Consider the following 24,158-nt stretch of genomic DNA (forward strand, 5'->3'; position numbering starts at 1 on the left):
AGAAATTTAGCAAGAACCCCACATGTAGAAAATGTAGTTAATGAAACACTATCTCCCAAAAATAATTAAAGAAAACTCCCTTAGCTAATATTTCAGCCAAATGATATTTTCATAATTCCAAAACTACTCTTAATTGTCAATATACTCTTTCAAAATTCTAATCTCATTTTTCATTTTTCATTTTCCATTCTCCTTCCTCGTTTCTAACTTCTCTTTTCTCCGTTTTTTCTTCTTTCTTTTTTTTTTTCTTTTTTTTCTCCGACAAATTTCTCTCCGCCGCCGGAAGATGGAGAAAGAAAGAAGAGGAAACACCCGTCGCCGGCGTGTGGAGGAGAAGCACTCTTCCTTCAGGCGTCAAGTTACTGTTTCGAGCGATTGTTCGTGGTTAATTTTGTTTCTCGTTTCAATTGTTGGTCAGTAGTAGAGACGTCTGATTGTTCTTCGTTTCGATTTTGTGAAGATTTTTTCTTCGTCGCCGCAGCTTATGGATTTTAATTTAATTTTTCTGCATATCACTACACCAAAACGACCTTTTTCTAACAGTTATAGTCTGTTAGAAAAATTATTTCTAACGGCGGAATTCCGTTAGAAAAACGGCATTAGAAAGACATGGTCAAAAAATTCTAACGGATATAACCGTTAGCAAAAATTACAAAACCGTTGGAAAAACTAAATATACGACACTTTTAGGTCATAGTGAAGATGGTGTTTTCCATATGGTTATTGTGCAAGCACAGTTTCATCCAGACTATCCTGATGCCCAAAATCTACGTGTGATACTGAATATATATCGGACTGATACCGAGCAATTCAAAAGAGCGACGGAGAAGAAGCACAGTTGTCTTGGTGAAAAGCTTGGGCATGTCACTAAAACTCTCAAGCTTATGCTTGATTTTGATCTCTCTAATTAATGTTGGGGACAAATGTATTTGTTTTTCATTTGAGCCATGTTGTTCCTTTTGGCTCTTTTTCCAAAGAGATTCTTGCTAGAAAAAAAATATCTCCTTGCTTCTCTATTCTATGTAAAAGATGTTTTATTTTGATCTTCAAATTCTCTCTTGTATTATTTTTATCTTTTTTGTTCTTCAAATACTGGACGGTGAAATTATTTGTATCTAATGTTTTAGTTTCTTTTATTTCTTACTCCTTTCTATGATTCTAGACAACAATCATGACATAACTTATGCATCTTTGGTTCAAAGTTGATCATTTGGCAAATATTTGGTCTTTTTCTATTGCACAATAGAATAATTGACATTTGAGATATGTCATAAAAATGATAAAAAGAAGTATATATGTGTCATAAAAATGAATGTTGGGAAATTTGTTTTAGAAGAAAAACACTAGGCCAAAACTGCACTCTGGCGACGATTTTATTTGCGACGATTCAAGTTTCGTCGCAGTATTGCGACGTTATTGTACCAAAAACGTCGCAATGAGTTTAAGATCCAATTTAACTTCAAACATATGCGACGATTCTCAGTAATCGTCGCAATTGAACGACGAAAATTAAAAATCGTCGCAACAGTTAATAATAAAAAAATTACATACATCAGTTGCGACGATAATAATCAAAACGACGCAATAAAAAATATTTCAACATTTATAAAATTAAATAATTGCGACGAAACTAGAAATACGCCACAAGTTGCTCCGTAAAATTAATTTTTGACACGATTGCGACAAAACTAGATAATCGTCGCAGAGAGAAGATTAAAATTTTATTTTATTAAGCATAAGTTTGCGACGATTTCGACAGTAACGTCGCATATCTTCCAAATTCAGAAATTCTTGTGTCGAAAATGAATACTCACATATTAAAATCAAAATTTTAGATAAATAAAAAATACAATTGCGACGAAACATAGAATCGTCGCACGAATATAATCTAAAAGTTGCAATTAAATTTGGAAAATTAAAATTTCGCGCTTTTTTTGTATGCAAAAATCAAATTTCTGAAAAAATTCCGCCTTTTTGTGCGACGATTGAGAAAACGTCGCAATAATTTATTGTTTTTCTAATTAAATGCGACGTTGTTTAGGTTAACGTGGCAATTTTTTTTAATTTTCAACCCTAAATTGCCGATTCTCCTCCAAATTCTTTTTCTTCGTCTTTGTCCTGTCTTTCCCTCTCAATTTGTCTCCTTGACTGCTGCACAAATCCGGTGGCCCCTCCGGCGACCGCTACCCATTCTCCCGTCGAGCTTCAACGGCCCCTATCACGCAGCCGATTCCGGCAGCGTCACACTCTGCCTCCCTCTCCGTCGTCGAGCTTCAGTTGCAGCCCACTCAGGCAGCGTCACACTCCACAGCCCACACCACCGTCGAGTTTCATAAGCCCTTATCCCGCAGCCCACTCCGGCAGCGTGATACTCTGCCGCCCACTCCGCCGTCGAGCTCCAGCCGCAGCCCACTGAGGCGGCGTCACACTCCGCCGCCCACTATGTCGTCTCACTTCAGCAGCCCCTACCCTGCAGCCCAATACGGCGGTGTCTCTTCGTCGCCACACTCCGATGCCCACTCTGTTGTTGAGATTCAGCAGCCCCTATTCCGCCGCCCACATATATCTCTCCACAATATATACGTTAGTGCTTTTCTCCATTCTTTTCCAGTAAATATCTCCATTAAGTGAATTGGGTTTGTTGTTGTTTGTTTTTTATTTGATTGAAGATGATTGTATCAGTATATGGTTGTGAATGTGATGTGAGTCTAATATTCTAAAAAAAACAATATTTTGAACAATCTGGAAGGCATAATCGCTTATACCTTGGCATGTGTCTTTAATTTTCATTGATTTCAATCTCCAACAGTACATGAATTTTGACTTTCCTATTAGTTATCTAAGAAATTGCATCAATATTTTTGCCGAGTTATTAGCTTAATATAGAATTTTGTAAATATGTTAGTTGATTAGTTTTCATCAAGGATCAGTGGTGATATGTGGGCAGGAATTATGTGAGCAATTTCATTATATGTCTAATCTTGGAGGTAAATGGAAGGTAAATTGTACTTTTAATATTAACTGAGGATATTCGTATATATAGTAGTCTATTAATGTGCTCTATGTTCACAGTCCAAATTTAGTAAACGTAAGGATTCACGAAAGGCAGCTGCAACAGACCATCATTGGGGTCGAACTAGTATCAATAGTTGGTCCTATAAACATGTAAGTGATTGTAACTATGAGTTTTATTTCTTTAAGATTTAAAATGTCTAATTACTTTGTAATTTATTATTACAATTTAACAAATTTAGTAAAACTCCTACAGTGGTTGATAAATATAAGAAAGCCTATATGGGCATTGATTCATTACAAGCAATGGGGTCATCCACTAGTGAAGAGATGATATGGAACAACCGTTTACAGGGACAGCTACTCCCGACCAACTTGCTATTTCTGTAAGCACAATATTTTTAATACTTCAATTTTAGTATCTCAATTATCCATGTTTGCTCTTTTTGTTGAATGTTAAGTTGGGATTTATTTTAAAATTTATGTATCTATGGCGTAGTTCCGATCTATTACTTGATTGTCCATTGATATGTTGATATGCAAGCACAGTGTTGATATGTTGAATTAGTAGTTGATATATATGGATTTATGTATTTTTTGGATATGTTGGTTATTGTATATCGATAAGGGTATTTTTTTTGTATGTTTGTATTTTAGTCGTTATGCCGCCGAAATTTGGGTTTAACTTGTGCACTTAAGTTGTTTAGGCTGAATTGAAGAAAGTTTAAGAAGAGTGTAGACTTGGTGGAAGTGACGAAAGTACGGCCAACTCATTAGTTTATGAAAGAGTGTTGGGGAAGTGTAAAGGAGTTGGGATTAAACGTGTGGGCGCAAAACAAGGATTAATTCTTGTTTATGTCTTACTTGGATTCATGTTTGTGTGCGACTTAATTTTTTTTCTTTTTCTTATGTACGACTTTATTTTGAGTTTATGTATTTTTTGAATTCGTATTTGTGTGTTACCTTAATATTTACTTTTAATGTAAGACTTATATTTTAATGTGTTTTGGTATTTGATGTAATAGCTAATTTTATTTATTGCAATTGATGTACATATTTAATTTTTTATTAGAAAAAAGAAATCTGATTTAAGAAGAAAAAAAAAAAGCAGTTGCAGTTGCAGTTGCGACTAAAAATTGAAATCGTCGCAAAAGAAAAAATATTTATTTTGGGACCAAATATATTTCGACGCAATAGCTACAGATATGCGACGGATTATGGATCCACTATCGTCGCAAATTGACTTTAGTGTATCTACGAAATCAAATATTTTGACGCAAAAAATCTAAATTATTTGCGACGATTATGACTTTAAAGTCGCAATATATTGCGACGAAAAGAGTATGTATCGTCGCAATATATTGCGACGAAAAGAGTATGTATCGTCGCAATAGAAAATAAAATGGATATTCTAGGAAAATCTAAATATTGCGACGATTTAACCGTTTCGTCGCATACGGAGCGACGGAAAACAATTTCGTCGCAGTATTTGCGACGAGACACAGAGCAACGATTTTGGACCATCATTGCGACGAATATTTTGCGTCGCAAACATGCAATTTTCGTCGCAAATGAGTCATTTTCGTCGCAAATTTTCGTCGCCAGTGTCGTGTTTTGGCCTAGTGAAAAAAAACAAAAAAACTTCAAATTGCGTCATTAGTTTACCGCTGAAGAGGATTTTTTTAACGGGGTAAGGAAAAGTAATGAAAAATAGAAAAATTGCGTCATTGCCTTAACGCGGTAGAGGGATCTTGTTAATGGGGTAAGGAAAAAGTGAGAAAAATAGAAAAATTGCGTCATTTCCTTAACGCGGTAGAGGAATTTTGTTAGCGGGGTAAGGGAAAAACTGATAAAAATAGAAAAAATGCGTCATTAGGGGTTACCGATGAAGAGGGATTTTTTTTTAACAGGGTAAGGGAAACTAGGGTACAGGCTGCGCTCTGAGCAATTACCTTTGCTACCACATCTTGTATGAGGATGGATATGGGAGCAAGACATGCGAGGTAAGAAAGAGTATGTGAGGATGTTGCGATTGTTTAATTTGCTCTTTTAATTTAATGCAACACATATTCAGTTTTCATATACTCTTTATATGTATTAACGACCCTTTTAAAGCTTTCTCAGTAGATATCATCATCATCATCATCATCATCATCATCATCATCATCATCATCATCATCATCATCATCATCATCATCATCATCATCATCATCTGATCTTGTTGCTTGTTAAGAATTATGTGAAAATGTGTCTTCTTAAGGAGTTGGGAATATTTTTTTCTCCAGGACACACTTCCATTTACTGAAAGATGGAAGGACATTCTGTATACTCATTTTATTTTCTATTTTGGATTTTTTTTTTTCCGGAGTCATCTTGCTAATTTGTTTTATTGGGATGGTTGGCCTTTGGGTTGTCGATTTTAACAAGCGAAGGAGGACAAGCGTTAACACGTGTCACCAGTGCAAGAGGAATGATAAAGAAAGAGTGGTACACTGCACCAAGTGTCTCACTAAGCGATATTGTGTCCCTTGCATGATAAATGGTATGAGACTCTTTTTGCTTTTGGAGTTCATTTTTACTTGTATTATTTGATCAATGGTTCTTTCGATTGGGGCTTGTGTCGCTAAAGTGACAGAACATGAATGGATAGATCATTTGTATGATTTTTGCAGGTTTAGGTTGAACTTAATACAATTTACTCACCACCTCCTCATTACACGGAAGGTGTTCGACGAATTGTCCAAGTCAAGTTTGGGGTTCAATTGGCTTCATTTATCACCATTTTTTCGAGAGCTCGTCGTATTATGGAATCTTCCAAAAGGCTAATAACCAACCCTCCGGAACCTCTCAAACCTACCTCCAGGGAAGGGTCATCTCGAGTGGGTAAGAAACACAAGGGTAAGAAAGGCAAAGCTCCAGCTGACACTCCGACATCACCACTATCCAATGGAAATCTACCATTAACTGACGAGGCCATTCTCCATGTTCAACGATCCAACAAATTTATTGTATTTTTTTCACGTTAAATCAAACATTTTGTGCCCAAAACAACATTTCTACCTCAAGAAAAAAAAAATCAGTGTAACACCATTGACAAAAGCCGAGCTTTCACGAACAGTCCGACAGATTCAGCAGGAAGCAGGCGCGCACGAGGATTTCCGGCAGGAGATGAAAGCTACTATAAGCTAGATTGGCAAGATGGTGAAGTCTGTTGGAGCAAAGTTGCAGTTCAATTTTACGGATTGTGTGGAGCCAGTGCCACGCCCCGTTTGGGCCGAAGTACCAGGACATGTCTATGGAGATGAAGAGCAAGTGGATGAGGAGAATGACAGATATGGAAGGGTCGAGAACGATTATATATGATTGCGAGGTGAATTCATATCCCTTAAACTCCATTTTACGATATTGAGAAAAGAGAAGAGGGCGTAGAATTGACAAATCTTCTACGGACTTTATGGGGTTTTTTCAACAATTCCAAAGAGAACAAGGTGTTGAATGCAATAAACAGTTATATCATTTGTGAATTCATACAAAATACGACATATGACCACACATTCTTGCATGCATATACCCTCAACAATTTTAGTCACACAAAATGGCAACACATAATCTATAACTATGCGATAAACAGTGGCAGGGCTCGTTCTAAGCTTCATTGAAGCCTTTGGGCCAAATGAAAGTAATGGTTATTGAAAATGCTCTGTCAATCCAACAAGTTATGAAAAAAAGAGATTGCGCTCTGATTCTTCATTACATTACCTTTAAGTCTTCACTTCCACTAGCAATAAATGCTTGATCTAATCCACCGAAACAAAATGAGTATATTTGTTACCTTTGTATTTAGTTACCAGTTTGGTACAATCATCTATATTCCGAACATGAAGATCTTCATTCAATAGGCTAACAACCAAAAACTTCATGTCTTCAATGAAATTATCGGTTGATCCTCCACACTGATTTTCTCGGATTTTGTTTCCACACTATATATAATAGTATTTTTGCGAACATGCTCAACATTTTAGCAATCATACCAAGACTTCAAAACTTTTTAGTTTCATACACAACATAAATTAAATTATATTATTCTTTAACCTTTCTCAATTTATATCTGATTTGATTCGACATCAAGGTCACACAACAGAGTGGAATCATGTACTTTTTCTTTGACATTAACCGTGAGATTACGACAACACCTCAAGAAACTTTTATTCACCTTAGGTCCACTAGGATAGAAAACGATATAAAAAGTGATGACATTATAGTTATCATTATGGTTCCTGAAGCATTTTTCTATGGGTCGCTCATTGGGTTCCTCAACATTGAACCTCTCGTTCCATTTCGTACACATAATCATTTTATGAATAGCATAATCATAGCAACTCATAAAATGTTGAGTGAGAAATGGCACTCTCACGTTACATGAGATGAAGAACTGCAATGACTCCCTTGGCGACATAATTGCCAAATGATTCAGCAAAACCAATCCACAATTGTCCCTTCAAATAAATTAATATTAAAATTAAATCATAATAAGAATATAAACACAAATAAATGGACTCATACTAGTATATTATGTTAGGTATATGTTACCTCTTGCAATCAAGTTGTTCCATCAATGTGAGAAACGCGTTTAGTTCCGCCGTCGGTGGGGTTCCAGCTAATAGTGTTTTAATTATATTAAACAAACACAAGAAATCTTCTTTATGTGTGACGTATGAGCTAGGACGGGATCCAACATCAAAAAACTTGAGCACACCCCCTACGAATACTATATTTTTCGTTTCAAACTTTGTCAACGAAAACATTGCAACATGTTGGTCGACTATATATTGAAGCATCGTTTTCACTATCAACCTATACAACGGGTTCATATAATAATGTCTGTCTTGGAGAGTTTTTCTAACATAATCCACCATGGGCATTTCAGGTTTATTTTTTCGTAGCTTCAACTTGTCAATGTAGTTATCGAGTGTAACATAACATAGTTGTTTGCTTGTCATCATAAAAAATGTATTTCATGTATTTATGATGAGATAACTCGATAGCACGATTGTAGCATTGAAGACCATGACTTAACTGGTGTGTCGAAACAGGTGTATTTGTTTCGGTCAAATGACCTAATTGGTTCACAACAAGAAATTGGGAAATTGACAACAAATTGTTAACTACGATATGAAATTCGCTACCAATAGTTATGTTTCGGCAACAAAAAATGTAATTTGTGGCTGAAGTTTAAAGTTTCGACAACGATCTATTTTTGTAGCATTTTATTCTCATTCGACAACGGAACTCAATGTTGTGAATAGTGTGCCCTATACATTTAGCGACGAATGTAATAAATTACAAATTTATAATGATTTATATTTCTATATCATTAAATAAATATTCAGTTTATAATGTAATGATGATTAGAAAAATATACTTTATTATTAATTAATATTATTTTATAGATATTTAGGTACGCTAAAGGATTATGTGCGGAATAAAGCTCGTATCTTTGTTACCTTTGTATTTAGTTACCAGTTTGGTACAATCATCTATATTCCGAACATGAAGATCTTCATTCAATAGGCTAACAACCAAAAACTTCATGTCTTCAATGAAATTATCGGTTGATCCTCCACACTGATTTTCTCGGATTTTGTTTCCACACTATATATAATAGTATTTTTGCGAACATGCTCAACATTTTAGCAATCATACCAAGACTTCAAAACTTTTTAGTTTCATACACAACATAAATTAAATTATATTATTCTTTAACCTTTCTCAATTTATATCTGATTTGGCTTAAAGATACTACTTACATACGCTAATACAAACAGTTCATTTATGTAGCATATGTTACAAAACAAATACAAATTGTTGGAAAATTAATAATATTTTTCTTTTTCTCCAAAAGAGAAAAATAATTCATTCCTAAAAAAACATGAAATAAACATTACAATTTTTAATTAAAAAATATAAAATATTACAAATTCTAAACTTCAATCATGTCGTACAAATGGTGCCAAACACTCACAAGTACCCAATTTCTTCTAGAATGAAAGTAGTTCCGGACCAAACACATACATGACCATTCTTTCGACATCAAGGTCACACAACAGAGTGGAATCATGTACCTTTTCTTTGACATGAACCGTGAGATTACGACAACACCTCAAGAAACTTTTATTCACCTTAGGTCCACTAGGATAGAAAACGATATTAAAAGTGATGAAATTATAGTTATCATTATGGTTCTTGAAGCATTTTTCTATGGATCGCTCATTGGGTTCCTCAACATTGAACCTCTCGTTCCATTTCGTACACATAATCATTTTATGAGTAGCATAATCATAGCAACTCATAAAATGTTGAGTGAGAAATGGCACTCTCTTGTTACATGAGATGAAGAACTGCAATGACTCCATTGGCGACATAATTGCCAAATGATTCAGCAAAACCAATCCACAATTGTCCCTTCAAATGAATTAATATTAACATTAAATCATAATAAGAATATAAACACAAATAAATGGACTCATACTAGTATATTATGTTAGGTATATGTTACCTCTTGCAATCAAGTTGTTCCATCAATGTGAGAAACGCGTTTAGTTCCGCCGTCGGTGGGGTTCCAGCTAATAGTGTTTTAATTATATTAAACAAACACAAGAAATCTTCTTTATGTGTGACGTATGAGCTAGGACGGGATCCAACATCAAAAAACTTGAGCACACCCCCTACGAATACTATATTTTTCGTTTCAAACTTTGTCAACGAAAACATTGCAACATGTTGGTCGACTATATATTGAAGCATCGTTTTCACTATCAACCTATACAACGGGTTCATATAATAATGTCTGTCTTGGAGAGTTTTTCTAACATAATCCACCATGGGCATTTCGGGTTTATTTTTTCGTAGCTTCAACTTGTCAATGTAGTTATCGAGTGTAACATAACATAGTTGTTTGCTTGTCATCATAAAAAATGTATTTCATGTATTTATGATGAGATAACTCGATAGCACGATTGTAGCATTGAAGACCATGACTTAACTGGTGTGTCGAAACAGGTGTATTTGTTTCGGTCAAATGACCTAATTGGTTCACAACAAGAAATTGGGAAATTGGCAACAAATTGTTAACTACGATATGAAATTCGCTACCAATAGTTATGTTTCGGCAACAAAAAATGTAATTTGTGGCTGAAGTTTAAAGTTTCGACAACGATCTATTTTTGTAGCATTTTATTCTCATTCGACAACGGAACTCAATGTTGTGAATAGTGTGCCATATACATTTAGCGACGAATGTAATAAATTACAAATTTATAATGATTTACATTTCTATATCATTAAATAAATATTCAGTTTATAATGTAATGATGGTTAGAGAAATATACTTTATTATTAATTAATATTATTTTATAGATATGTAGGTACGCTAAAGGATTATGTGCGGAATAAAGCTCGTCCAGAAGGATTGATTGTAGAAGCTTATATTGTCAATGAATGTTATATTTTGCTCAATGTACCTTGATGGAATTGAGTCTTGCTTCAACAAAGAAGAACGGAATACGGATATTGAAGTCGATCGTAAGTTGTCTATTTTCTCACAAAAGTCGCGACCGTTTGGAGCAACAAAATATGAAGAGCTTTGTAGGACCGAGTTGGATATGGGTCGACGGTATATCTTGAGCAATTGTGAAGAAGTAGAAGAATTCTTTCAGTAAGTAGTCCACAGTTGAACACAAATAATATAACTATTTACCTGTTTATAACCTTACTGTTTAAATTTTTTTAACAAAAAAATTATGTTTGTGCAGGCAACACGAAGAGATACTCAAACAAGAAAATCTCTTGAACTTAGAGGAAATGCACAAAAAGTTATTTCCACAATGGTTTAAAACAGCATGTGAGTAGAATTACTAAAACTTAGCTTATTGTAGTTACTTATATTATTTTGTATTTGAGATTCTCTAACAATATCTTATGGACTATACAGATGGCACAAAAGAAGTTACAAAATCCACAAGATGGCATAGATAAATTGTATGGACTAGCATGCGGACCTAGTATGATTGTGAAGAAATATCCAGGGTAAATTGTAAATGGAGTTAGATTTCATACTAAGGAGCGAGATGGTCGTCGTACAACTCAAAATAGTGGTGTCATGGTTGAAGGTTACCATAATAACAATGTTATTGAGTTTTACGGCATCGTAACCGAAATAATTGAGTTGGACTATATCAAAGGTAATCATGTTGTTCTGTTTAAGGCTCAGTGGTTTAATCTTGAAAACAAGAAATCCATCATACATGAGGGGAAACTAAAAGCATAAACATTAGTCGTACTTGGTATGAGAATGATCCTTTTATACTCGCATGTCAAACAAAACAAGTATTGTACCTTGATGATATGAAATTGGGCAAAGATTGACGAATAGTAATAAAATTTCAGCATCGCCACGTGTTTGAATCCTTAGAGATAAAAGATGGAGATGGTGGGGAAGACGATGATGTGTACCAAGAAGACGAACCATTAGAACCTCTTATGCCCATTCAATTTGACGTAAGTGAGCTGGTGTCCCTTGAAAGAAAAGATGTTGATGCTGGAGTTGTTGAGGCTGATGCAATTCAAAGCATGGAAATTGAGATTGACGATTTCGATATTTTTGAAGATCATGTTGATGAAGAAGATGATACATTGGTTAACTATTGTGACATTGAGAAGGAAGAACTTCAGATCATTGATGAAGATAGCGACTTGGCCTGAATCATTACCATATGAAAGGCTATAAATTCTTTTTAGCAGATCATCATATGCCTGTAAGTTACCCATCTAGATGTGCACTTATGATTGTTTATTTCTCAATTACAGTTTCTAATCTTGCTCCTTTACTGGCTTGGTAATCATGCTGTACATATATTTTGATTGGCTTGTTTTATTCTAAGCTTGGAGTATAATTGTAGGTTGAAATGAAACTTCAAAAGTTGCCAGAATCTCATAAACATTGAAGACCATGACTTAACTAGTGTGTCGAAACATGTGTATTTGTTTCGGTCAAATGACCTAATTGGTGATCTGACCCCATTTGTATTTGTAAGAGTTGACTGCATTTTTTTCTTCCATTCTGCCAAATTATACGATTACATTAATTAGACATTAATTAATAGTTCCAAGTTGAGGTTATTAACAAATAGACATACTAACAGCAATGTAGCACGTTTGCACATTTGTTGAACACCAACCAAATAAAATAGAAGAATGTAGCAACTTTTGACTTCACGGTTTGTTCGTTACATGAGACAAAAAAATGAATTAAAAAACATAAACCCTAATTGTAGAATTTAGGGTTTTAGAAAGGTTAGCTAACCAGTTCAGATGGGAGAAGTGGCGGAGTTGGAAGAGTACTGATCGCTGGGAGAAAAAGAGCAGAGGTAGAGAAGAGAGAGAGAGATCCGGCGGCGAGAAGTGGAAGAGAACGGCGACTAGAGTGAAAGGGTAAAATCCTTCTTGGATTTTCTGGAATTGGGGCAAATGACGGCTAGGGAAAATGGCAAAATGGACTTCTCACTGGTAAATAAAAAAAGGGTCATTAGCAGTAAACCCGTCATATAGATAATAAATGGTCATATGTCCACCCCTTAAATCTTTCTTTGTGATAACCCCCTAAAAATTGTATTCCCAATTCTACCCTTAGGTCAATTAGCATAATTAGTCTCAATTATTCCTTTTTTCTCTAATTCCTAAAAATCTGCTTCCAAATTCCTAAAATTTGCTACCAAATAAAAAAAAATGATTTTTTTTTATTTTTTTATTATTTTCGGATTATTTAGCCATTTTTTATTTATTTTTATTTTTTAATATTTTTTTTAATAAAAATAGTTTTTTTAATTTTTTTTAATATTTTTTAAACAAAAAATTGATTTTTTTTTCTCGACATGTTTAAAACTCCGAATATGACTAGAGTTGAATATGACTATATGTCACTATGTAGACATATTCTTTCATTATATTACAATTTTTTACATTTTCAACTTAAAAAATCCGATTATATAGTGTGGTATACTCATGCTTACCAAATTATATAAAACAACGAAGATTCCCTATTGTTTACGAAAACAATCCAATCAAAATCCACAGATAACAATTTTGAATCTAGTTATTAGAAGTCGACTTGAAAACGAGAAGATAGAACATATTCGAATATGACTACAGTCATATTCAACAATAGTCATATTCCAATATGACTACAAACATATTCGAAAAATACATAAATATTACTATAGTCATGTTACTGGTGTTGTTCAGATCTGGAAAAAAAAATCGAAAAAAACATAAATAAAGATAGAAAAATAACAAAAGAGAGGCATGGGGAGTCGACGACAACGGCGGTAGTGAAGGAAAGAGAATGAGAGAGGCGGCGACGGTGGTAGTGGTGGACAAATCTGGAAAAAAAACCTGAGAAATCGAAAAAGATAACGAAAAAGATAACGAAAAAGAGAGAAATAGCCTTACGTGGAAACGAACGGCAACGAGCGGCGACGGTAATGGTGGTGTACAAATCTATGTGGAGACGATGGTGGTGTAAAGATAGAGAAATCGAGAGAGACAACGAACACGAGAAAATAATAAATCACTAATCGAGTGAATCAACAATAGTCATATTCGAACCAAAGTAGTCACGTTGATGCTGCTGTTTCAGATCTGGAGAGAAAAAAAAAGAAAAAAACCGAAAATAACGAAAGGGAGGGAGGGGGAGGCGACGACAACAACGGTGAATGAAAAAGAGAGTGGGGACGTGGCTACGGTGGCGGTGGTGAACAAATCTGGAAAAAATAAAAAAATTGAGAAATCGAGAAAGAACGAAAAAGGGAAATCTTCATGTAACGCATCCGATGAAGGGCTGCGACGAGGTGGGGGAGGCACCGCCGCCACCACTTGTACGGATGAGGGCCTCCTGCATTAGGTTTCGACTGACCGGCGGTTGAAAGGTATTGTTGGCTCCGGCGGTGACGAGTGCACGAACAACGGTGGCTATGGTGAGCGGACTACGACGGTGGTGTGCAAAAAATGAAGGAGTGCGCCGGCAGGTATACATATCTGCTGAAAGAAGAAGAAAAAAAAAACGAGAAATTGTGTGTGTGAGAGAGAGAGAAATAAAATTGTATCACGTTAAAAACCTAACCACATAAGGGCACTTTAGTCTTATCATGTCTGGTCAGGGGGGTCTCACTAATTAAGAATGAAACTTGGGTGTAGGCAAAAAACTCTAAAAGTCAATTGGTTTTAGTTCAAAATATTTTCCATTTGAGGGGTATTGCATATTTCCGCAAAAAAAAAAAAAATAGGAAAAACTTCAAACGCGTAACTATTTTACCGCTGAATAGAATTGTGTTAACGGGGTAAGGAGAAATGAGAAAAATGGAAAAATTGCGTCATTAGTTTACCGCTGAAAGAGGGATTTGCTTAACGGGGTAAGGAAAAACTGAGAAAAATAGAAGAATTGCGTGATTAGGTTACCGCTGAAGAGGGTTTCGTTTCGAGGGTAAGAAAGAAGTAGAAAAATTCATTAATTCGACAAGACCGACCTAGGGAATTTGAAGTTACACGATGCCGCCAATCAAGGGTCTGAGTACGAGAAAGAGGAAGGGGGTACAAAATGAAGATACTGGTGATGAGAGTGTGGATGAAGAGAAAAATGTTAAATGATTTTGCTATTTCATTTCATATTGTTTTCCATATTCTCTCTCTCTTTCTTGCTCTCATCTTTAGGTTAAATGATTTTGCTATTCAGATTCAATGTTTTTGTATTGCATGCAGGATTTAAAATTGTTAACATTGAAATATGTCCATGAAGACAAAAGAGACTAAGTTGGTTCTAATCAATTAATCAGCAACAATCAAGACAATCCATCAACCATCTTCAATTTTCAACACCAACACCATTACCAACAAGAAGGGGGTTCGTGCTCTAATGTGTTTCGACGTTCTGAGGTTGTGGTGGTGGTTGTGCTGCGGCTGCGGGGTAGTGGTGTTGTTGTATTGCCGCCGACGACAACGATTATTTGAGCACGAGGACGAAGTTAGTGAAGAAAGAGGAGGGACAATTGAGGATCTGATAAAAATTAGGGTTTCTTTAGGAATTTTTGAAATTGCTATTTGGTCCCTAAGCCTTTAGATTATTTATAATCAAATCTAATTGAGTTTATCTTCATTTATAGGAGGGTATTTATATAGCAAAATCGAAGAAATACTCGCACAAGCCGTGAGTGAAACACGCGATTTGCTCATAAGGGTCTTGTTGGCTTTGACTAAAAAATATAAGGGCAAATGCTAATATTTTTAACATATGTACTTTTTGACAATTAGACCTCTAATAGGGCCGCTTGTAAAAAGACTCATATTTAAGATAGAACAAAAAAATTGGAAAGAAGAAGAAGAAGAGAGAGAGAGAGAGAGAGAGAGAGAGAGAGAGAGAGAGAGAGAGAGAGAGAGAGAGTTTCTGCAACAGCGGTACGAATTGCAACTCACATATTTTTCTTTTTGTGTGCAATTGTTGAAATAAATTAAAATTGGGGCTGAATCATAAATAGATTTAAAAAAGGGGTTGAAATAGCATGGTCACGTACCTCCATGTGCCTTTTCCATCCAAATTAACGCCAAAATCAAACGGTGGACTGAAAGTGTAAAATAATTGGTTATTTGAGGACCATTTCTTGGCAGAAAAAAAAATTTAAGGACCAAAATTGAAAAAAAATATATAATATGGGGACCAAAAATGTAATTTTCCCGCTAAAAACCATTGTCGACCTAGCATTTATAGGTCGGTTAACAGATGACAACCGAATAATTAATTCCAAAATGGATCGATTAATGGATATTTCTTTTTCTAGAATTATTAGTTGATGCAACCGCAGTGCAAGTAAAAAAATTAGCCATGTAATAAAGTTAAATCTTGTAAATATAAGCAATAAAAGTAACTATACGACGTAAACTAACGATTTTAAAGAAGAATGATTCGTATAAAGAAAAGTCTTATCGATCATCTAAATTATTTTCAAATTTTGTTATGATAAAAGTCTTCTTAATCATTTAACATTCTCATATTATTTTATTTTTATCCATTCATTACCACTAATATTTTATCTGATAAATAACGCATCGGAATAATTTGTCCAGGTTGAATTTTCCGGTGACTTTTCCAGCGAGCTCGAGATAACAAGTACAATTAACTCTACCTAAATATAACACATAATTAATTGTTTGACATTTGGCAATTTCAATTGATTACATGTATTCAATTTCATCCCATGTGGCAAATTGATTGGTTAAAAACTTAAAATAAATCATCAAAAAACATGTCATCATTTCCAAAATTAAAGGTAATTAAATATATTTTATTATTGTATTGAGGGATGTGATAAATGTCGTTTGAGCTGTAATAATATCGTTACGACTTCAAACGTGATTTTGATCATTTTTAATTCCAAATTTTGCAAAACGAAAAATAGAATTTGTAGTATTCTGAATTAGTTTTCTAATCCAACTTGAATCACCAAATTTGGATGTCGGACGAGAAAGATATACATGAATCAATGGATACTACCCACAACTTTGATGTATTGAGGTATCTAAAATTTAAAATGTGACTCATTCATGCATAACTTTGTCACACAGCATCCAATCTAGCGGATTTAAGTTAGATTAGAAAGCTAACCCAAAGGACTACCGTTTTCGTGTTTCGAATTTTGCCTAAATCAAAATAGAAATATGTCAAAATCAGATTCGAAGTTTAAACGGTATTAGTAAAATTGAAACGACATTTAACATTTCAGTTTTATTAATATGGTATATTTATATACTACCATTTATAAAATCTCTAAATACATCAACTTTCTTGGAAACTATAAATATATTTATTTTTTTAATTTAATTTTAACAGTAATTAATTTAATTTAAATTTATTTAAATTAAATTTAAAGTCTACCCTTATTATAGTTGCATGATTGGTGATGTTACGGAAATTTTGTATTTTAATTAATAAATTTGGATTTATATTAAAAAATATGCAGAATAAATCATTTGATAGTAATATATTATACATTTTACATGAGTATAACCAGAGAATATGTTTTTTTGTCCTAACTCGAATGAAGTATCAAATACTTGGTGTTTGATTTCATAACGAAAAAAACTGAAAATTGATTTGCCATGTTTCTAAATAAAAATGTCTCGATTTTGCAGGAAGACAATAAGCGGGAAACCACCTTTAGAGTTCAATGAAACGGAAGAGTGCGATACTGCTTTATCACATTTTAATGAAGAATGAGACCGTAGTTTTCGTTTTTACGTTTTTTCACCGTTGTTTGCTTTTTTTGTGTTCTATGAATGTATATAAAAACAAAGAGGCTTCTCTTGAAATTGCACATGGTTTGTGTCCGTGTTTAGTTTTCCATGAGTGCAAGATTGTCCTCGTTTTGTACCTCATAGAAATGGAAGGTTTTTTGGACTGGAAAATATTTGTTTACTGTCTGTCTACTGTTTATTCTATCTATCCTACATCTGATGAACTTTATCATTATTTTGGGGTGTAAATAAGTCGAGAGCTCGATAAGCCGGCTCGATAAAAGCTCGAGCTCTAGCTTTCTCACGAGCTTGAGCTCAAATCTATTTTTAGTTGTTCATGACTCAAAAGCTGGCTAGTAGCTAGCTTTTCAATTATTTTATTTTTGTATAATAAATTACTAATATTGGAATTGCAATATAATAATTTACAAAATAATATTATAATAAAAAAATAATGTTATATTAATGCTACAACAGTCCCCTTAAAACCTATAGTTTTTTTAGTTGTAAGTGAAAAAACCAAAAATTGCAATTGCTTACGATTTTGAAAACTCTTGCCCTGAAATTTTAATATAATCAGAATTGATGGAAGCTCTTACGCCGGCGGCGATCAGATTCAGACCGCCGCTGATTCCTCCGATTAGGGCGCGTATCTCCGTCCACGCGCTTGTTTCCTTCGGTTCCGTTCAGATTCCGACCCGGAGGAAGATTGAGGTGAAAGCGAAATCGGAGAAGAGGAGCGCCTCCGCCGCCGCAGCGGATTGGAAGTCAAATTACCAGAAGGATTTCGAGGCGCGCTTCAGAATTCCCCATTTAACCGACGCGCTGCACGACGCCGTTCCGTACCCTTCCACTTTCTGCCTCAGGATGAGGATTGGTGATTTAATTTGCGGGAAAAAAACCGGATGTTTAAATAATTAAATTTATGTTGTAGAATAATAATTATATAGTATATATATAATTACTGTGAAAAGGAATTTTGCGAAAGGAAACTACTGTGAAGAAGTGTAAGAAAGTTTTTGCTGAGGAAGCATTATTATTTCATCAAATAATATTACACTTATTTATATAGGTAAATACCCATTTCACAAATGACACGAAGCAAATGACTTAGTTAGTCATCACTTCAAATTAATACACCTATTAATACAAAATTAATATTGCATGCACTTGAAGATCACGTGAAGTGCTTTAGTAGCATGTGTATAGAATTGATTCTATTGGTTGAGTCCACATGTCACAACACTCCTCCTTGGACGAAACATTATTGTGTTGTCTCAAAACAAAGTTATGTGCATAAGCTGCCTCGTTAAAAACCTTTGCTGGAAAACCCAATGGGACAAAACCAGTCATAAGGGAAAAAGAGTGCAGCGCATCATTGCTCCTCATGAAATAAACAATATAAATCTTCAAAAATGGCTCATCAATCTTGCTTCACATTGGATCTTCTCATTCCGATTTCGTATACCAGTTTCTCAAATGTAGAAGTCGGTAAGGATTTTGTAAACAAATCAGCAAGATTGTTACATGAACGAATTTGTTGGACATCAATTTCTCCATTCTTCCGAAGTTCATGTGTGTGGAAGAACTTTGGTGATATATGTTTAGTCCTATCACCTTTTATGTATCCGCCCCTTGTTTGTGCTATACAAGCAGCATTGTCTTCGTAAATGACTGTGGGCGTGTCTGTAACTGGATGTAATTGGCAGGAATTTCGTATATGAGATATAACTGATCTTAGCCAAACACATTATCTGCCTGCCTCATAAAGTGCTATTATTTCTGAATGATTTGATGAGGTGGCCACTAATGTTTGTTTGGTAGATCGCCAAGATATACCTGCACCATTATAACAAAACAAATATCTAGTTTGTGAGCGAGCTTTGTGCGGATCAGATCTATATCCCGCATCGGCATAACCAACTAACCATTGGTTAGTTGAATTTTTCGAATAAAATAATCCCAAATCTGCAGTGCCACGGAGATATCGAAAAATATGTTTAACACCATTCCAGTGTCTCCGGGTTGGCTCAGAACTGTATCTCGCAAGCACATTTACAGCAAAAGTTATATCAGGTCGAGTGCATTGTGCTAGATACATTAATGCTCCGATCGCATTGAGATATGGCACTTCTGGGCCAAGTATCTCTTCATTGAATTCTTTAGGTCGAAACGGATCCTTTTTAGGATCTAAATTGCGTACAACCATAGGGGTACTTAATGGATTAGAATTTTCCATATTAAACCTTTTGAGCACTCGTTTAGTATATGCAGATTGGTGTATAAGTATGCCGTTATTTTTATGCTCAAGCTCAATACCAAGACATAGTTTTATTTTTCCAAGGTCCTTGACCTCAAACTCTTTCTTTAAATATTCAGCTGCATTGGCTAACTCTTCATGAGTTCCAATCAGGTTCATGTCATCTACATAAACCGCAATGATAGCAAATCCGGTTTCTGATCGTTTAATAAAAACGCATGGGCAAATAGGATCATTTTTATAACATTCCCTGATAAGGTATTCACTCAATCTATGATACCACATGCGACCGGATTGCTTTAGACCATACAATGATCTCTGTAATTTGATTGAGTGCAGCCCACGAGCAGCGCCAGATTTTGGCATTTTAAATCCATCGGGAATTTTCATATAGATATCAGAATCTAGTGAAGCGTATAAATAGGCCGTTACAACGTCCGTTAGACGTAAGTCCAGTCCCTCTTGGACGACCATATTTATAAGAAAACGGAAAGTGATCGTATCCAACACTGGTGAATACGTCTCATCATAATCAATTCCAGGCCGCTGGGAAAAGCCTTGAGCAACAAGGCGGGCTTTATATCGTACAATTTCGTTGCTCTCATTTTTCTTACGGACAAATACCCATTTATATCCAACGGGCTTTACATTATCCGGAGTTTGAACAATTTGCCCAAATACTTTCCGTTTTTCTAAGGAAGCCAATTCAGATTTTATTGCTTCTTCCCACTTAGGCAAATCATTTCTTTGGCGGCATTCTATTATGGAACGCGGTTCACTATCATAATCATCGTACATTATTTCTTGTGCAACCGAGAATGCAAAAATATTATCGATGATTATCTCATTTCTATTTCATTGCAATAACTTATGGGATTCTCGGTATTCCCGGTATTTGATATCGTTTTTTCGATATCAGGCTCAACAGATTCATCTGGAGCATTCTCACTAGGAACCACTTGGTTCGAGGGTTCATCGATTTTCCCCTTTCTTTTTCTAGGAATAACGTCCTTTGATCCAATAGGTCTACCCCGTTTTTGTCGTGGGGGATCATCATTCATTTTCGCATGTTCTTCAGGAACAGCGATCCTAGCTGGCACATTCACAGCTGGGATATAAGATTTCGTGACTTTACTGGCATCATTAAATGCATCAGGAAGTGTATTGGCAATATTTTGTAAATGAATGATTCTATGGATCTCATTTTCACATTCAGAGGTACGTGGGTCGAGATGATATAAGCGTTGCTCACACCATGTGAGATTCTCGATTGGTTTTTGTTTATCATTATCACGGATATTCTGAATATCCTTACCAATCGGTATAAATAATGTCTCATCAAAATGACAATCCGCAAATCTAGCGGTAAATAAATCACCCGTCATTGGTTAAAAAAACCTAATAATCGACGGTGAATCAAACCCAACATATATGCCAAGTCGACGTTGGGGACCCATTTTAGTCCTCTGAGGAGGAGGAATTAGCACTTGCACAGCGCAACCAAATGTGCGTAGGTGCGAAATATCGGGCTCAAAGCCTAATGCCAATTGCATTGGGGAATGCATATGATAAGCAGTGGGGCGCAATTTAATCAGTGCTGATGCATGCAGTACTGCATGGCCCCATGCTGCACTAGTGAGTTTCGATCTCATCAGCAAAGTACGAGCAATTATTTGGACGCGTTTAATCAGAGATTCCGCCAGTCCATTTTGAGTGTGAACGTATGCTATTGGGTGCTCGACATTTATTCCCAGTGCTGCACAATACTCATCAAAAGCTTTTGATGTAAATTCTCCGGCATTATCCATTCTTATGTTTTTAATGGGATAATCAGGGAAATGTGCTCGGAGTTTAATAATTTGTGCTAGCAAACGCGCAAATGCAACATTTCGCGTAGATAATAAGCATACGTGGGACCATCTACAAGATGCGTCCACCAAAACCATAAAATATCTAAATGGCCCACTTGCAGGGTGTATTGGTCCACAAATATCACCATGAATGCGTTGTAAGAACGAAGGTGATTCATAACCAACCTTTTCAATGGAAGGTTTTATAATGAGCTTTCCTTGTGAACATGATTCACAGAAATATTCATTAGACATCAAGATTTTTGTATCTTTTAATGGATGTCCTTTAGTATGTTGTGCAATCCTACGCATCATAGTCGTTCCTGGGTGACCCAATCGATCATGCCATAATCCATGAATATTGGGATTAACAAGTTTCCATGGCATAGTGGCATAGGATTCGAAAGCTCTAATTTGGAAACAATACACTCCAGAAGCTGTCGCTTCGAGTTTTTCATGAACAATTCTTTTGTCCATAACATATGATGTGATGCAGAGACACTCCACGGTATTTTCAACCAGTGTCTCTAAATGATATCCATTACGTCTCACATCTTTAAAACTCAGTAGATTCTTATTTGATCTACCTGATATCAATGCATTTTCAATATGCAAAGTGGTACCATTAGGCAACACAATTGTTGCGTTCCCGGAGCCATCTATTATTTCCGCGGAACCTGCTATGGTTTTAACTTGTGCCTTGCACAATGTCACACTCGAGAAATATATTTTATTATTGAATATTGAGTGTGTAGTTGCACTATCGAGTAGGCAATTTTCTCTTTTGTCGATGTTCTCCATGTTTGCCTGAATTAAATAACATAAAATTAATATTGAATCGTAGTATAGTTTGTAAATCATATAATAACAAACTCATAATTCTATACATAGTCAAAATATCAGCTCCACCTTGGGAACATAACTTCCAAGGGAGATATGTACATGGATACATCAAAAGACAAACTAGTTCAATCTCGGGTACTACATCATCCGAGAGAGATATATACAAAATATACATATTGAGTACAAAATAACCAAAAGAGATGCTCATTTGGCAATTTACACAAGAGGATCAAGATCTGTAAAGAAATCTGATAACTCAAGAGAGGCTCCATCTTGAGCAGGATCTTGATCAAGCATGCTTCCAGATGTGCTGGCTTCAAGAACAGCAAGTGGCATTTCTGCCTCAGTGACATTTGCCTGGACATTTTTTCCTTTGTCTCTTTTTGAATCCTAGTACAGATTTACCAGATGTTGGGCGGTTCTACAAACTTTGGCCCAGTGTCCAGTCATTCCACATCTAATACACATATTTTCTGGAATTCTTTCCGCGGGCATTTTGCCTTTATCGCGTTTTGCCTGAAATGGTTGTCTCTGCCAGACCGTATTATTATTATTTCGACGGTGATATTCATATCCACCACGGTCATTATTTCGGGCATCTTGAGGGGGACCACGTCCACCACCTCTGCGTGCACCACGCCAGAATCTACGCCCACGACCTCTAAATCGGCCCATATTTCTATTTTGATTAGCATGTACTTCAGGCACAGCTTGGGACCCACATGGTCGCAAATCATGATTTTTCAACAGATAGTAGAGAAAGTTTTTTCCAATTTATCATATTCAGATATTTTAACTCCACACAAGGCTAATCGGGACTCAAGTTTAAACAGTGCCGAATTATAGTCGAACAGATTTGAAGTCCTGCAGCCTTAGGTGCTGCCAATTGTATTGGGCCTGTGGGAGAATCACGGTTTTTGTGTGATCAAATCGTTCTGTAAGTTTTTGCCATATATCTGATGGCCTTTCAAGTTGTATATATTCGTCTTTCAAATCCTCAGAAAGATGATGGCGGATAAAAATCTTAGCATTTGCCTCATCTTTCCTGTTTGCCTCCTTGATATCTACACAATCCAAGGCTTTTACAAGATCTAGCCCTTGGAGGTGTAATTTGATATCTAAGCACCAGGATAAGAAGTTACTGCCGGTAACATCAAGGATTTGAAATTTTTGTTTTTCGATTCCGGCCATCGTAAAATAAAATAAGTAGGAAATAGTACAACAAAAAGAAATTTAAATTTACAAACCTATAATTTTTGTAGAGCAAAAGCTCGTGCTGATAACGTGTTATAGAATAATAATTATATAGTATATATATATATATATACTGTTGGGTTTCGGGCACGCATACGCAGCGGAAAAAAAAAATTTTACGTGATTTAAACGACTTTAAAACACACAAGTACATGCCCGAAGAATTAAATCAATTAATTGCGTACCTTTGCGCTTCCAGCGAAATTAAAAACGACATACATGCTAATAAATTTAACCGAATTTAAATCAATTAACATGCTCGCATTTAAACCAAATAACATGCTTGCAACGATTTAATCGATTACACATAATCATATAAAATCATACAAACATAAGCATGAAATCATAGTTTAAATTTAAACCCTAAAACGAAACTAGGGTTTCGAGTATTTACCTCTTGACGCGTGAGGTAGGAGCGAACGATACGTCGTGATTGCTACGGAAACCAATCCGTAGAATCGGGGCAGCAATGGAGCAGCAGCAGCGGCGGTGTGGCAGCTCACGGCGGCGCGTGTAGAACACGCGCGGTATTCCGGGGCGGCGCGTGGGGCAGCGTGCAGCTTCGGCTCGTGCGTTGCTCCTCGATTCTTCGATCTACGGTC

At 35.6% G+C, this 24,158-nt stretch overlaps 1 protein-coding gene and 1 long non-coding RNA gene across 2 annotated transcripts; one reads left to right on the top strand and one right to left on the bottom strand.

Annotated features, from left to right (window-relative positions):
* Window positions 1-2,062: 2,062 nt before the first annotated feature.
* On the top strand, window positions 2,063-4,066 carry LOC148767135 (uncharacterized). Its single transcript, XR_016034307.1, has 3 exons — window positions 2,063-3,165; window positions 3,269-3,398; window positions 3,720-4,066. It is a non-coding gene; the product is annotated as an uncharacterized LOC148767135 (long non-coding RNA).
* A 19,076-nt stretch (window positions 4,067-23,142) lies between these two features.
* On the bottom strand, window positions 23,143-23,493 carry LOC148767136 (uncharacterized). Its single transcript, XM_088825969.1, has one exon. It carries the CDS (start codon window positions 23,491-23,493, stop codon window positions 23,143-23,145), a length of 351 nt encoding a protein of 116 aa, XP_088682095.1.
* Between the last annotated feature and the right edge of the window lie 665 nt (window positions 23,494-24,158).

The sequence above is a fragment of the Erythranthe guttata genome, chromosome 11 (assembly GCF_056151865.1).
Source record: "Erythranthe guttata isolate IM_541 chromosome 11, IM_541, whole genome shotgun sequence".
Lineage (NCBI taxonomy): Eukaryota > Viridiplantae > Streptophyta > Magnoliopsida > Lamiales > Phrymaceae > Erythranthe > Erythranthe guttata.

Excerpts from the sequence above, each read along its gene's own strand:
- LOC148767136 (XM_088825969.1), bottom strand. The coding sequence starts at position 23,493 with ATGGCCGGAATCGAAAAACAAAAATTTCAAATCCTTGATGTTACCGGC.